This window comes from Hylaeus anthracinus, unplaced genomic scaffold, assembly GCF_026225885.1.
Source record: "Hylaeus anthracinus isolate JK02 unplaced genomic scaffold, UHH_iyHylAnth1.0_haploid 0, whole genome shotgun sequence".
Taxonomy (NCBI): domain Eukaryota; kingdom Metazoa; phylum Arthropoda; class Insecta; order Hymenoptera; family Colletidae; genus Hylaeus; species Hylaeus anthracinus.
In genome coordinates this window covers 14,099,090-14,115,168 of record NW_026533254.1, presented here as the reverse complement: position 1 = coordinate 14,115,168, position 16,079 = coordinate 14,099,090, and the positions used below count along the sequence as shown (strand labels likewise).

Below are 16,079 nucleotides of genomic sequence, written 5' to 3'. Positions count from 1 at the left end.
TAAGACATAAAATATTGTGCATATATTGATTATTAATAAAACGAAAGAAACTTTCGAGACAACCTAATACATGAATATTACAGTTTTGCAAGGAGGACAGACCGCAAGGTTAGGCTTTGCAATCAAAACAGAGTTGCTGTAACAATTTGACTATTTGATTTTCGAAGAGTGGGCACTGTCCACTTCTCGAGTCGAATTCGAGACTACTTGGAAGATACTTGATCCCATCGGTAATCGCGATTTCGTGTCGTGTAGATCGATTCAGCGCGAATTAGCCCGCAGGCGTCTACTCGGCGGTGCTCGAGGAGGCGCGAGGAACGCGTAATCCAGCGTTCCGACCACGTGGCGGGTATAAAAAGACTCGTTGCCGACGATGCATTACATAATAGGTATGCCCGTTCATAAACAGCCGCCGCTTAACTATGAATGAAGCAGAGGCCCGTGCCCGTTCGCCCACTTCCACGCATACCTACTACACGCGTTCGCGTACCCGGTCTTGACCTGCCTCAAATCATGTAAATCCTAATCCGTTTGCGCGCGCGATCGTTACACACTGGCCCGGCCGACCACGCACAACTTTGAATAATTAAAATATTAACGAGCAACACCGGCACACCTGCCGCGCCCGTCGGTTAATTATCGATAGTCGATTCGGCCGTATTATGCCGCGTTTAACAATTAACGCGCCAGCAACTGGGAAAACAATTTATTTCCATGGGAATCTCGTGAAGAATTCATTTCGTTTCGTAATCACGCCCGAGCATCGCCCGGTCGCGTACAAAAATTCCTTTCCGTTTCGTCTCGCGAATTAAGACCGTCGAGGGGCTCTTGTATTCTTCCGTCTCGGATTTCTCTCGACGATTAATGAATTTTCCACGAGGAAAACGCGGATGACCGAGGAGGAAAGTCGAGATATGTTCGGTTGTTCATCGTGGGAGCATTCTTTTTTTATTCGAGATCAGATTGACTTTGCGATACCTAAACTGAGGTAACTTTAGTATATATATATATCAAATAAAATGTATATAGAAGTATAATTAATTTTTTAAACAAAATTATATTGAGTTGTCTGGAAAGTCCATGACGATGTTTGGTAGGTGGTAGGTTGAAAATAAGTAACGTATACATCTCTTTAAAGTTTCCGCTAAAATGAAGTATTATTTAAACTATTGGACACTGCACAGTCAAACATTTATCGTCGTATTTATCATTTCAACTCGTGTTATGACAAATACATTGAAAATGAACTATTTATTTTTAATAATAGATCTATAGAAATAGAACTGAAATTTTGTCACAAGTTTCCTGGTTTCCGCGGCAAAATTTGGTCGAAACGAGTCCGCTTCTTTTCTTCTCAAGAGCGCGGGTACGCAACCTGTTCGGCTCACGGGAGGGAAAAAAACAGCGGGGGAAAAAAACCGTCTAAGAGGCTCAGGTGCAGGTATCTCCGGCGTCCGGCTCGGGAGATCGAGTTCCTCGATGTCTTCTCAAATGCCTCGAGAAATTTAAAACGTCTAAGCCGTCGACTTTTCCGCCCCTGTTGCTTGATGCGCCCACCTTCCCTTTTCGCGTTTCATCCCGCCCCACCGTCCTCTTAACGCCGCGCGCTCTTTTACTTTTCGCTCTCCTGGGAACCGGACGTTCCGAGGCTGTTCAAGACGCTTCGATACAATACATTTTTTACATTTCGCCCCGGAGATCCGGATAGTTGTGGATTCATTGCTGGATGCTTCCTACGGCGAAGGAAAACGAAACGAGGACGGAAGAAAAGAGTCCCGCAGGAAGGGGGTAGGAAGCAACGACGTGGCTCGGCAAAAGGTGGGACAAAGTACCCTAAATTTGGTCAAAATGCGTGATTATGAAATTCTTTAAATAAATCTGATTACGATAGAAGTAAACATTTTGGATTTTCATTTGTGATCTGTTGTGGTCTCGATCAGGTGACTGTCAATAGTATCGTAACACTGTACAATATCAGACGTAGAAATTAGCCCTGTATAGACCGAATTTTATCAATCCATCAGTTGCTACAAGAAACATTTCTTCATTTCATTTGTCCTAGTACAGGAAAGAGTAGTGTTCGAATGGATCATCTAAAACGATTATCGTCAAAAACTGTTAGGTCTGACTCCGCAGAGAAATCTCCGAAAGGAATTGACTGGTCGATCAGAGGCGAAATTGGCCGAGTAATGGCCGCGTCCTCGAAACAATCGGAGCCCGGAGATACGGTTTCCTTCTCGATGAAAGAAGAAGAGACCCAGGTTTTTCGTCCTCGAGAGGACAACGGTCGACTCGAGCCGCTCGCAGCTGACTCGGAACCGTCCAACCTCGGACGAGCCGCGTTCTGGTACGATTGACAGCTGCAAAGAGTCATCTTCCACCGCGTCATCGTGATCGTCATCGTGATCGTCGTCCTTATGGACGGCACCACGATGATTGGGCTGAAAGCGCATTTGTTTCGTGACGCAGCAGGGGCGAGCGTAAGACTCGCTCGTCCTGCGAGTGGGTTTGTAAAGGAGCAACGGGGGCGACGATATGCGTCCAGGTCTCTCTTTTGTCGTATCGTGTGGCACGCGGTGATAAATAGCTTTTGCACCGCGGAAAAAAGAATGGAATCGATTCGAAATCGAGCTGGAAGACTTGGAACCCTTGCTAGAACGACGATCTGATGATTTGAGCTAGGAAGGATCTTTGCGCAGACTAACTGGCTAGGACGTGATCTTTTCTATAGTATTTCTAGGTGGCTAATGATGGTCAATGATCACTCACAGTGAGAACACCCGAGGATCTCTTCAAGTATTTAAATTTTCAAAGGACCTGTCCTAGGACACAGTCTTCTTATACTACTGCTAGGTGGTATCGTTTAGACTTCTTGTTAAAAAAAAACTGTGCAAGGCACACACTTTCCCAAATGTTGCTACATGGTAAATGATAATGCATATCGAGAACACACGACGACTGGTGCAACGTTTCGACTTTTCGATAGAAGGACTATTCGTTAAAGCGTCTCGACTTTTTGGTGGAGGAACTGTGCAGGACACAGTGTTCCAAGCCGCATCGTGAACGCGGCTAGCCAAGTGCATCCTGGAACGTTGCTTCGTCACTAGCCTTTGGGCTCCGCCGATGCCAGCGAGGAGGAAACGGGCGGAAAGAATGGGAGAAAGAGAGAAACACGGTGTACCTGAAGCAAAGTATCTGTGGCGGCAAGGATAATAAATAATAAAGGTATAGGTACGGGAGATTGATGGCTGCAGCATGACTGACGTTCCATCAATCATCTCTTCGCCCTTCTCACGAAGGATCGACCGACCGGCTACGTCTCAGCTATCTCCGGCTCCGTTTTCTTCATCGTTCGTCCCTCGACACGCTTCGTTCTGTCCTTTTTCTCTCGCAGGTTCTTACTTGCTCGCCATTACCGTACCGATCCTTATTAGCCCGGTGCCTTTCGCGTTTCTCGATTCATCCAGGAAGAAGGACTACCTACCGCGGCCGACGCTTTCCGCCTCGCGATCCCACGATGACTTCGCTGTTTCCGAATCCTCTAGCTCGGCCGTACGCCTATTAAAAAAAGCCTATTCTTCGGGGGCGGCGCTGTTATAGCTTCGAATTTCACGAGGCTGACGGTTGGTCGTCTTTTGATGCTTTTCTTTGATGGTTTCCTGCGATAATGTTTATCTCGACTGACGCGGAACGGTGATCTATACTAAGCGAGGTCTGGCGAGACGGGAATCATTCCCATCTAGATAATAAATTTGGAATATAGGGTAAAAGGTAAACAACAGCGCGATGATTATAACAGCATAACCAAGAATCCACTACAATTCATCAATTAGGTTATTGGATTGGAACTACACAAACTAAATCAAATTTCTTTTGGGGTTCGATGTGTGGAAAAAATGCACAAAATAAAATGTTGATATTTAAGGTTAAGTATTATAAATATTATACGTATGTAATGTATAACATCGTATAGGTCCACTTGTAAGTTATTAGTAGACTGCAGATATTTATGCAAATTCGTGTTACATTACTTATACCCTCTAAACACATGAGAACGCAAGAAATCTTCATAACCCTGGTGTTAAAACAAATTATCGGAGTGCAAAGGGCTAGATGGGAGTGTCGGCCATTTCTGTCCGGGTCGGAGGTCGAAATCGAAGATGTCTCGAGGCGATTCCTCGGCGCGGAAAGTTGGACGTGTATCGTCGGTCACGCGGACGGGTGAAGAGATTCGCGAGGAGCGATCACGTATTTCTGGGAGTGGCGGAAAAGAAGCGTCGTTTCGGTCCAGGCCTTGTAGTAGACTGGATCAGGACGGGGTGGAAACGAGGGGGGAGAGAGTACAGAGCAAGGAGAAGGCTGCCATCCGCCGACTAATCCGTCCCCTTCGGCGTATGGTGAGTGGCCGGGACGTATCAATCGGAAGGCTGGTATAAGTTTCCGCCGTTGTGGTCCGCCGGTACCGAGGTTAGCTGTCGTGGTCAGTTTCGAATTGCGGCGATGTCAGTGACAGCTGTGCTCGAGGGCCGCGTATTGAACTCGCGTCCAGTCACGCTCCTTTATACCTACTTACCTTGCCCCCTCTTGCCGCCACTTTCTCCCTCCCTGTCCCTCTATTTCTATCCATCTTTCCCCCTTTCTCTCTCCTCTATCCCGATCCCTCTTCGCCCCTTTTCTACTTCGAGCCAGCTTCTTCTCCTCGGTCGCTGCCAGCCCAGGGAGTTTCTTCGTCTCCGACGATCTCATCCGAAGAAAAGCTTCGCCACGATCCGAGTCGATCGCTCAAACGACCGTCCGCGTAATGGGATCGAGGCCAACCGGTGGTAACGAGGCGGAGGCTCCGAGGTGCACGTCCGTAGCCATCCGCGACGATTAGGTTCGATCTATCGCGAGACGCGAACCGACGTTTCCTGTTTACGATTTCCTTGAGAAGTTTCCGCGTGATTGTTATCGGTAGCGTTACCTGCCAACCGTCGCGAATTTGCGACGCGACGAGTCTCCGGAGACGTCGCGCATGGTGTGCCAGCGATCATTTCCCAATCCGCGATCGTGGAAAAGGATGGTACATATTTTTCGCTAATGGGAATTCTAATTTGCTTTGCACTTTTCTTCCCGTGTTTGGACTCGATGGAAATTGAGCTCAATTTCCACGGAATACATCTGTTAGCGTAGGTGTAGCGAACGTTTAATGGCATCAGTTTTCACGTTCAACTGCGATTGTGTGTAATTTAATTTGAAATAAAAAAAATTGGATGTATTCTATACAATTCCTCTTCGATCATAAAACAGAATCTTCTAGCTTCTTTTGCATACGGTCGTCCGAGGAAAATTTCCTCTGGCACTCCAAGGGTTAATATTACTCGATGTACATCGATGCCTTAACGCGTTAATTTTGATCGTATAAGCATATCCCGTTGGATATTTTACGACCAACCACGACGAGAAACGAAAGAAGACTCGTCTCCTTAATTAAAGCTGTCGAGCTTTCGGAGAAGATTCCTCCGTGACCGTGGTATTTCAGTGTTCCAAGGCAAGAAAATCCAACGGTATCGAAGTCCTCCTCGACCAGGCGCGTTCTCCGCGAAAAGAGAATAAGCCAGAAGGTAACGTTGGGCACAAAGGGGCGGAAGTAACGGGCGAAGAAGCGGCGAGGTGCACGTCGGAGGGGCTGTTTAACTTCCCAATTACTAGAAACACTGGGCCATCGAGGCGAGTATTAAACTGGCTTCCCACCCACGAGGTTAGCCGTCTTTCCTCTTGCCTTCGCGAAGTGCTATCCTCCGACAGGCAGAGAACGGTGGTAAGGGTTCGGATAGCCGAGGATTTCGCGAGGACGTTAGCTTCGCGTTCTCATCGTCCTGTTCGTCTATAGACACCGAAACTCGCATAACGGCGGCAGGAAGAGCAGGCGCGATATTGCGCCAGACTCGACGATGCTCCGGAGAACGAGACCGGTGGTCGTTACGACGTATAGGGGGAGAGGGTTTCAAACAGGGGACGTCGGGACGTTTCGGGACGATCCAGGACGACCGCCCAGGGACGTTTCGACGCAACGAGCGCGCCTTATCTTCGCCATACTTTCCACGATGAAACGCCAGCAGAGCCAGGTAGCTATCTCCCATGGTTAGCTCCGTCCGTCTTCGACCTCCGGACTTATTTCACGGGGACCGTACACTGAAACAATGCCTAACTGCACAGGACACGCGAAAACGGTTCGTTGACGTTCTTGTATACACCCTCGTTCATAAATACATATGTTGACATTTATTGTCTTCAATGAATAATTAATATATATACCGTAAATTATCGCTATACAACTTTTTTTTTTTAGGAAATTCTGTGTATATTGGATGTGTATTTAATAATCATATATGTTTTGAGTGGCATATTCAATGTTATTAAGGAAGTGTCCACATACTTGTGAGCGGGGTCTATGTGCAATTATACAGGATACGAAACATTATATATGTACATGTATGAAATGGTACACGATACTGCTCACACAATGAAGTAATTGTAATATGTATTGTAATGCAATACGGTGTATAAACTCGTGAAAAACTGCACAGAATCTGAGAAGCGTGTCCGAATTATTCGCGATAATTATTGACGGAAGAAATAACATGAATAATTGGATCACGAGACTCAATACTTACTTTTAGAAGTAAAGTTTAGACGGTGAAAAATTGGATTTCGTACGAAGTGTCTAGGTGGAGCGTGAAAGTTCTCGAAACTTCAGGAGATCGCCTAGTTAAAACAAAATGGTAAAAATTACCTCGAGTTTCGTTAAACTATTGCTTTAAACACAGTGTCATTACTCGTCGTATGGAAACAATTTGAATTTCTTATTGGTTCTGTGCAATAGTTGAATAGTACTCGATTTTACAAAACTATCAACGAAATAAACAGATAAAATTGATATAAAAATAAATGATCACGCCTGTTATCGAACGACACGCGTGCAAGCGGGGCGAATGCTCGAGGCGAGCTTCAGGGAAGGAAGAGTGGCAAAAAGTAAGGGAGGGGGGGACTTGACGATTTATAATCGGTGACGAATGAGCGCGATCGCAGGGAGCCCTCGTCTCTCAGGCGTTTTATAAATGTCGCGGAGCAATAAAGACGCTCGATGGATTAGCCGTGAGCCTGGCATTCCGAGGCAGCGGATTCTATTCTGGTGATTTGAAACCAGGCACGCGCGTCCAATGAATCAATCGAAGCCTCGGCTCCGTTCCCCGTCTCTCGGTGCTTTGATCTCCCCAAGACATTTAACGTCCGCGAAGGACAGACATTTCCGAGCTGACGGCTCGAATTCGTTCGTTTCCAGACTTTCCTCCAGCTACGGTTCCTAAACTTCCACGATCGTTGCGCGTATTAACTTTCTACTAGACGCGTCTACGGATTAGTCGAGGCTTCGGTACCGATCAGACGATTTCATCCGATCGATCTTACCGTAGATCTCATCAAGGATCTAGAACGAAAGAACAATTTTATTTTTAACCCCTTTTTGCTTCGAATTCATGTTTCGAAAATAGGAAGGGGCTCTCATTTGCATTTATTTTTCTATGACTCTTTTTAATAATCTATGAAATAGAAACCGTTTCTTTGGGATTTCTTTCAATTTCCAATGCTTCGTGTAGATAAAATTAAATTTGGAAAAACAGGAAAAAATTCGTGCTGGTACGATGTTCGAAAGGCGTCTTCGAAACGTCTATCGATTCCCATCGAGCGAGAAACCTAACCCAGGAACTATGACTCAGAACCCGCGCCATTCCCCAGCTGAATTCGTTTTTTGCAACTGGAAAAATTGGACCGCAACGTCGACCAACGTTGTCGCCGCGAATCGAGCGTTTCGGAGTCCTGTCGGCTTCGGTTTTACGATACCACCCTGGCAGCGGGCCGTAGCCGCCCCCAGAGTCCCTCGGTGAACCTCGATCGTTCTTTTTCTTCGGCAACGGCGTGACACGAACACGCCGTATCCCCGTTGTTCCAAGAATTCACGTACGCGTCATAAATAGTGCCCTGCTCGCACTCTGCCACGGATCCTCTGCCCCCACTCCCCTTCGATTTCTCGCACGATCCGACGTTATCCAATATTCCAAACTGCACCGATTCCATCTGGGGTCCCTCCGAAGCTTCTTCAACGTCTTCCTCTTTTTCTCTTTGCGCCCCCTCTTCGAACGCTCTTTTCCCGTTCGCGCCTTCCTCTTTTTCCCGAGTATTGATCCCGCGCGTACGTTCGAGCTTTTCGAGTTCGATTCGGTCGGATCGATCGATCGCCACGCGAAGGCGTCACACGCGAATTTTCGCGAAACTCAATGTACGAACTACGTGTATCATCTGACTGTTACGTATTTGATATAAGTTATAACTCAATTACAGCCAACCTTGCGATTGCCATCCAATTGAACATTGAGATATTGTCAACCCTTTGGCCTACGATTTACTATATGATCGTGGGTGCCATAGTCGAGTATAAAATTCCTTACGCATTTTCACACGACGTGTCTAATTCGTTGTTAAAGAAAAAAAAAAAAAAAGAAGCGAGACTAAAGGATTGAACAATGTCTACTATTTGGTCTAATATTGCTCTTTATACTACAACTATGTTCCCTATGTAATCATGAACCGATTAATACATTCTTGTAGCGACCGAGCTATCTTGTAATTGGCATTTGAACGAACCCTTCGATATCGCGAGCAACAACGAGCCCGATTGTTCGCTTCAGAATTAGCCGAAAAGATCTGGTCGTTCTCGAAGGCAACGGGAAGGCTATCCTAGGCGGATGGAATTGGCGCCAAACGTTTTACGAGCATGCGCGCGGAGCTCGTACATCGTTCCTCGTTCACGGCGTGGGTTTGTTGTGCGTCGACCTTTACCTAACGGATCCCTCCGAGTCGTAGCTATCCCCCTTAACTTCGCTCGGCACCCTCGACCTCCCTTCGAAACCACCGCCGCGCAGCCACCCCCGTCGCCAACCCTGACCTGATTTATGGGATTCTCCAAGTGTCTACCCTGCCGACGCGCGTTTTCGAGCCCTCCCCGTTTCCCCGCCGCATCCCTCCGCGCGCTTTCTCTACGGTCTGGTCTGCTCGAACGTAGACAGCTGGCCGGCGTTTCCACGAACCCGCGCGTTCACTTTTCGACGTCCCCAACTGTTCTCTATCCGCGCTTCGTGCGTCATGGGGATCCGCGCGTCATTTGCCCGCGAAATTCAAATTCAGCGCGTACCAAACTTTGCACACGTGTGTATTCATAATGAAATATTCATTTGGAAACGTGACATCTATCGTTCAATTTAAAGAAACTTTTTCAATGAACATAGGTACAAGGTGTAGCGAGCGAATGTTGAAACGAGTGCGAAACGCGCGCCGAATGAATGTGAACGAATGAGATCGAGCGACAGGTGACAAGCACGAATGATTGGCTAATGTACAGAGTGATAGGTGCGAGAATCTATGTATTTGAGGATACGCGTACAGGCGCCGAAAAGGAGCGAGTCAGATGGATTGTTCGAGTCGAAAAATAAATATCTTTGAAAGTAGTTCCGACAAAGGGAACAAAGGTACGGATACTTATGAGACTGACTGCATATAATGTCTCCGATAACCAATAACGATATTGACGACGGTTGGCAGCACCATCGACCTGTAATATCAAATTGATCTTCTGCAAGTTGTTTGCAGAAAAAAAATTCGGTCCGTAGAAGGTTAAACCAAAGTTCCCAAGTAAATATAGCAATCTTCAAGTGCGATCCTTCCACCACGTGCCCACGGAACTTCCTGAAGAACATCCTGTCCGCGAATAGTCAACGCCACCGGTTGTACGCCCCGAAATTTCCCGTTGATTCGTGCTTCCTACACCAAGGCGTAAATTTTTCTCGGTCCATTTACGGAACTGTCCAAATCTTGGCCGCTGAAAGACGTCGGTGCGAAGGCCGAACGATTCACGCCGTTTGCCATTCCTCTGACCGCGCGGCAACGTTACTCTTCGCACCCCTGTCGTCCACTTTTCCTCCCCCTCCGTTTCCCTGGGTAGATACGACCGAGTAATATACGAGCCCTGCATCTGTTCCCCGAGTGACGCAACGTCCCGCCATAGATCACACCCAGGCTTTTAGAGAGTGAAGGCTGTTAAGGAGAGCGCGACGGTGAGAGAGCGAGAAAGCTTGGCGCAGCAAAGGGAACAAAGAGTGGGATGAACGAGGACGGACACGAAAATTCCCCGACGAGCGAGCGAAACGGGCGACGGAACGATAAAGGCGAAGGAAACGAAGACCATGGGACGAGAAAACCCGAACCCCCCGAAAGAGGGACGAAGAGAAAGACAGAGGCTGACAGAGTGACGTACTGTTACCGTTAAACTCGGCTGCAACGTAAAGAACACGAGCGGCAGTGCGGCCAACGTCTCTGGTGTGTCGTGAGACGACGTCCTCGTGCCGGGTTTGCGGGATGCAAGAGGGAGAACGTAGGAGTTGCTGCTGTCAGTGGGAAACGCTAGCCCAGAACTCTGGGAACTGTGGCCCGCGGGCCAGGTCCGGCCCGCGATAGATTGATGTCCGTCGGAAGAGCTAGGATTGATTTTCAAACGTATCTCGCGAGAGAATCGTGAAAATCTTCTTTGGTATTCGTAGACTAGAATAGGCATAATAGATATGACAAACCATGACATAAACGTGGAGCCACTTCCTAAGATTAATTTCTGATCCTAAAACGAACTGAAAAGTTCTCTTTCATTTTTTACTTCGGAGGCTTCGGTAACGAGATATAAGCAGTTGAAGTGTACGCGCAGCACGCGATCAGCTGACTGGACGCGCGCCAAGAATTCTATCTGTAAACTTCAATTGCTTGTATCTAAGTAACGAAGCTTCGGATTGCAAAGTGGTAGAGGACTCGTCGATTTCTCTTAACGTACAGACTTGATCCCATGAATGGTAAGGTCTGGATTAGGTCCTCAGGTTTTAGAAATATAGAGTATCTGTCGGTCGCGAATGTCTTAAGGATATTCTTTACGAATATGATAATATTTTTACACGTCGGAGCATACATAGCTCTCGCACGAAAAATCCACAAATATAAATGTGTTGGGAGGACTCTAACAATTACCTAAGTATGTACACGCGGCTAATGAATAAGTTCTGCGGTATACCCCACCAAGACTGTAATTCCATTAATCAGGTGCAAATAATGCTGTGACCCCTGTGTCACCGAAAGAAACATTGAAAAGCTCGTAGCTCGTGGAAAATCGACCGATTCGCCGATAGGTTTCCGCGGAATGTGGGTTAAGGAGAGTTTCTCGTCGCGTGTAAGGGCGGAGAACGCGACTGTAAGGTTGGGGAAAACGAAAGGGAAGGGTGTCGCATCGCGCGTCGGTGCGATACAGCGCGAAGCCCGCCGCGCGACGCCGACGTAGAAACCATTCAGCCGAGATATACGAGCGAGAGTTTGTTTGCGCTTATGGCCTGCGTCTGGGAAGGTGGTGCGGGAGGGACGAAAGGGAAAGAGCGGGGTCGCCGCTTTATCGGAGCACCCTTATGCCTATTATACCTCCTCATCCACCCCTACACCCCCAGCGGTGGTAGCGCTTTAACGCGAGGATCCCCCTTGCCGTGCTCACGGCGTTTCGTCGTTCGGTTGACCCGCGTTCCCCTGCGCCCCCCGTCGCCAGGCCGACGCCGACCGACGCCCACCGACGCCGACCAAGGCCCAACGACGCCGGGTGACGCGGCGCGCGAATTAAAACGCCTCATAAATATCTAAAACAAAGGCGGCCGTTTTCGAGGGCGTACGCTGGAAAGATATACGGCCGGTTAGGACTGCTGTTAACGGGCGGATAAGAGAGGGATCGAGGGGAAAGGGGGAAAAATTGGTCGTGGGCGCGCGATCCTAGCCACCCTTTGGAAAAACGCTTCCAAGGGGGCGGAAATCTTTTTGCGGGCTTCGAGGGCTTCGAGGCTTCGTGTCGCTGAGAACTAAAGGACAATGTTCGAAATGGCCTTTCTGGTACTCGTAAAATTTGTACGAAATTTGTCTGCAATAATAAAAAATACGCGTTGAAGATATTGTAACTACTTCATACTACAACAGCTTTATCGAAACGTAGAGTAAGCCAACATTGATTGACACGCAGGAAACGTTAATTTTTTAAATAAAACCGATCTGTCAGGTGCTGTTTGAAATTAACGGTAAATATCGTACGGGTGCTAACCGATGTTTTTATTGTACAGAAATTTTCAATATCAATGGCCGTGAACGAAAATGAAATAAATTGGGCAATGAAGTCAATTTTCCTACCCGTCACTTTAACCCGTTAAGTGCTGTTGTCCTATTTAGAGGACACGTTTAGGAATCAATTTTTTTTTACCGGTAGTAAGGATTACTTGATTTTAGGAAGAAATAAGAATGATCGAAATAATGTTTGACAAAAAGGAACGACAAATTTGAATTTTATTTTACTAATATCAAGGAAACAAGGCACGAGTATTCTATTCATTGTTAGCAATGTTCAGAATGTACACATGCTTATGTCAATAATGTCTCCTTTGGAAAGATACGAAAAATGGCTGCTCCGTACCATTGTATTTTCGCAATCGATGCTTGTGCCGATAGACGACGAATCGCGGTCGGAAAAGGACATTTCTCTGACCGTTGTAACTTTTTCTCTTTCAGGTAAGTAGTGGTCTCCGATCATTTGAAAAGCGAGCGGCTCGCAGCCGCCGCACCGGACGGGAGACATGCGCAGCAAGCAGCAGCCAAGGCCTTCCTTTCGGTGGCCGCAGCAACGCGGCGATAATCTTACCGGTAAATATCTATTCTCCAACGCAACATATTGGCACGCACGAATCAAACGCACGCACGCAATTTTCATTTTGTATCTTCCTCTGCTTCCGATGTCACGACGCGACGCTCGTCGTCTTCGCGCGCCTCTCTTTCCTATTTTTCAGCGTCGTCGTTGTCGCATGGAATAGCAACTCGTGGTCTGGATCGTTCATCTCGAACACGAACCACAGACGTAACGATTTTCCACAGTAGGATTATTAGAAATTCGATATTCGTAGCTGTTTAGGACGATTGTTTATGGGATAGACAAAAATAATTTGGGCTCTTGTTTGTCGGACTCAGCAGCAGCAGGGTTAGACATGATGCTCGGGCCTGTTCGACGCAAACTTTGCTTAATTTAAAGCTTCGACCTCTGGATTTTGTCCTTTTCAGATTTGAATGTGTAAAGCAGTACGATGAATATTTTTTCCAAGTAAGAATCAGCGTATGAGAAAACAAAACTTAATTATTCGAAAATTCCTAACATTTTTAAAAGATTTCATTGAAATTCTACATTTTTATATTATATGAACTTTTAAACGACCAGGTTTGCTTGCCATTTGTCGAACATAGCATATTATAAATCGAGGAAACGGTATAATTCGTGAACCAATAAGTAATCAATACTGCTAATGACATTAATTCAGAAAGGTTTGAATGGATTGAATGTTTAATGTCCGACTGTCGCGAAAAAGGATAAAAATAAAAAAGAAACGCTGATTTAATATACTGCTTACTTCATTATCATCGAGGCGAAGGAAACGTTTTGAAGAAAAAGATGGCCATGATTGATGTAGCAGAAATAGTATTTTTTTATCCGTCAATTTACATAACAGTTTAAGCGGTTTTATAGAACTACATATGACTCGCATATTTGCCTTAATCTGTACATAGTCACTGCGATGCGACTATTTGAACGATAATTGTATAAAAATGTCGGGGTTGTTGTACGACTTACTTTATGTCGAGATCGCGTTGAATGGGAGCACCGTGTTATAAAATCTAGCATACAGCAGATTTGGTGAAGGACAGGTTGAAACGTATGGCTTATTCAGCGGCCAGTTGGAAAGATTCTTTGTACTATTTCAACGTTGAAACAGAGGTATAGATTTGCAAGTACATTAAAGTGTAACAGCAGTGGAATACTCGATATATCTTACGTAATACTCAACTCTACTTTTCGCTTATGTAGTTATTGATATGCATTCAGGATCATAAAGTGTACGAAAAAAAGCAATGAATGTTTATTTCTAAAGATTTAATGCCATCAAGGTTTCTCCTCATTTCTTGTCTCTGCTTATTAAATGATTAAATGGAAAATTCAAAAGTTCATTTCGCAATCTTACGTCCAACGTAATTTGATTAATATCGACTCTTCTCTTCTGTAACTTCGATAGCGACTGTTTCTCTAAAACGGATGCTCGAAAAATAAAAAAATTTGCAAAAGGTACTATTAATACTTTTAATTCGATTCTTTGACATTTGCATAGTTTCACCAACCTACTGAATATTTACAAATTTCCTGTTTACTTTGAAGTACGCTGCAATAATAGCTAACAAAAACTATATTTATTTCCTTGTACAAGTTGAGTAAAACGAAATTGAACTTGCTATTTTCGTCGTTGTTCATGCAATCCAATTCTTCTTTTTAAAGTCAACGAGTGGCTATTAAAGACAGAAATCACTTCCTGTGTATTCAATGCGCATCACATAACCGCAGGAAAATTCAAGAATCGGCCAGCGCTTTTCTTATTCAAATGAGAAGCCGTACGTTTTCCAAGTATTTCATCATTTTTTGCATCTATGTGTGTTTCTTCTTATGGTTAGTCGTACAGCTTCTTAGTAAGATTGATCGAACAATTGATGACGTGTGTGGAAAAAGTAACGTGTGACAGGTCAACTCATAGTATGACAAATCGTCACGTCTGTGGTCTCCTACAAGAGGTTTCGTGAAAGGATCACGCGATCAGCTAGGTTCGATGAACGCTATTTTGGAACTGTTCATCCGTGTCGATGCGGGGGCTACGTCGATCTAGATCAGTGATCTTAACCACAAGGTCGCGAATGTTTCATTGTCCACAGTTTTAAAACTCGTATTAACATATACTTTAAATGAGTTGTGTTATGACCTCCAGAATACTTGGAATCTTCTTTCAAACTGCGCCAAGATAAATATGCTAATAACTGCTGATCTGTTCTGGATGTTGCGCATACCCAATTGCACGTATTTATTTGTCGCTGAATCAATGTTTTAATGATACTTGCAACGTATGCAAAATACGAATAGATCGTAGATTATTCCAGTACCTTTTCGCTTGTCTTGCATCGCGTAGTGTGAAAATACAAATGGGTGGTTTTTCACCCTAACAATAAGTTTATTACCAGATTCGTGAGTAGGATAGTTGCAGCAGATCATCTATCAACCCATTCACTGCCAGACAAATTTAAAGCGTTTTGCCTTGGGCACGAAGATTTAATACAAATGTGTAATCTAGGTTATTATTTTGATAACAAAAAGTGAAATTAAATTTGTTGTATTAAAAAAAAATGTACGATCTTTTCCAATCAATTCGTGACTCAAAAAGCTATAAACTTATCCTTTGAGAAATTGCAATCAATTTGAACTGCGAGACATCTCGTAGTTGGCAGCGAATGGGTTAAACCGTTATTGAATAATATTTATACAAGGTGACTCGGTATGTACTTGTACGTAGTATAAAGAGCTTTTAGAGGTCGTGACGAACTTCTGAATTCTAAATTCTAGTTGTTCGACCCTAGTAGGTCTCGATCACTCATTTCTATCGATCCCGAGTGGTTCGCTAACATTGGAGGCAACGTAAGTGCGTTTTACGTACGTGCGTGCGGCTCTGCGAGTATTTCGAACGCTTGAGGAGATTTATTGCTGCGTGCTCGCTCGAATCTCGCGGGAAAGTAAAAAATGCGACGCTCCTGGTTCTGTCGTACGGTGGTTGGGTCTGGCTCGTAGGACAACGGAATCCTCGTTCCACCTGCGGCTGGCAACGGATCGACGTACGCGAACACGTAATCGGCGCACGGGGCACATGACGCAACTGGTTTCGATCTTCTGGGCCAGGCATAGGCTAACGTTTTTATCTAAATAAAAATTTCGAATCACTAATAAGGAATGCACATCATCCGGTGGTTTACTAATGAAAAGTATTGTACAATCAAGTGAATTTATTTTGAACGAATTCATTTGTAATGTAGTTCATATATCCATTAGTGTGCGTGAATATGCATGT

The 16,079-nt window shown here is 45.3% G+C and overlaps 1 protein-coding gene across 5 annotated transcripts in view; it reads left to right on the top strand.

Annotated features, from left to right (window-relative positions):
* LOC128888808 (protein tiptop) overlaps positions 1 to 16,079 on the top strand; it is a 143,863-nt gene that overhangs the window by 70,497 nt on the left and 57,287 nt on the right. For 3 of the 5 annotated variants that reach the window (XM_054145953.1, XM_054145944.1, XM_054145962.1), the window contains one exon: positions 12,667 to 12,798. The exons of the other annotated variants lie outside the window; for them this stretch is intronic. In XM_054145953.1, the coding sequence (XP_054001928.1) occupies positions 12,732 to 12,798 (67 nt within the window). In that variant the 5' untranslated portion in view covers positions 12,667 to 12,731. The remainder of the gene's footprint in view (positions 1 to 12,666; positions 12,799 to 16,079) is intronic. 5 annotated transcript variants of the gene reach the window in all.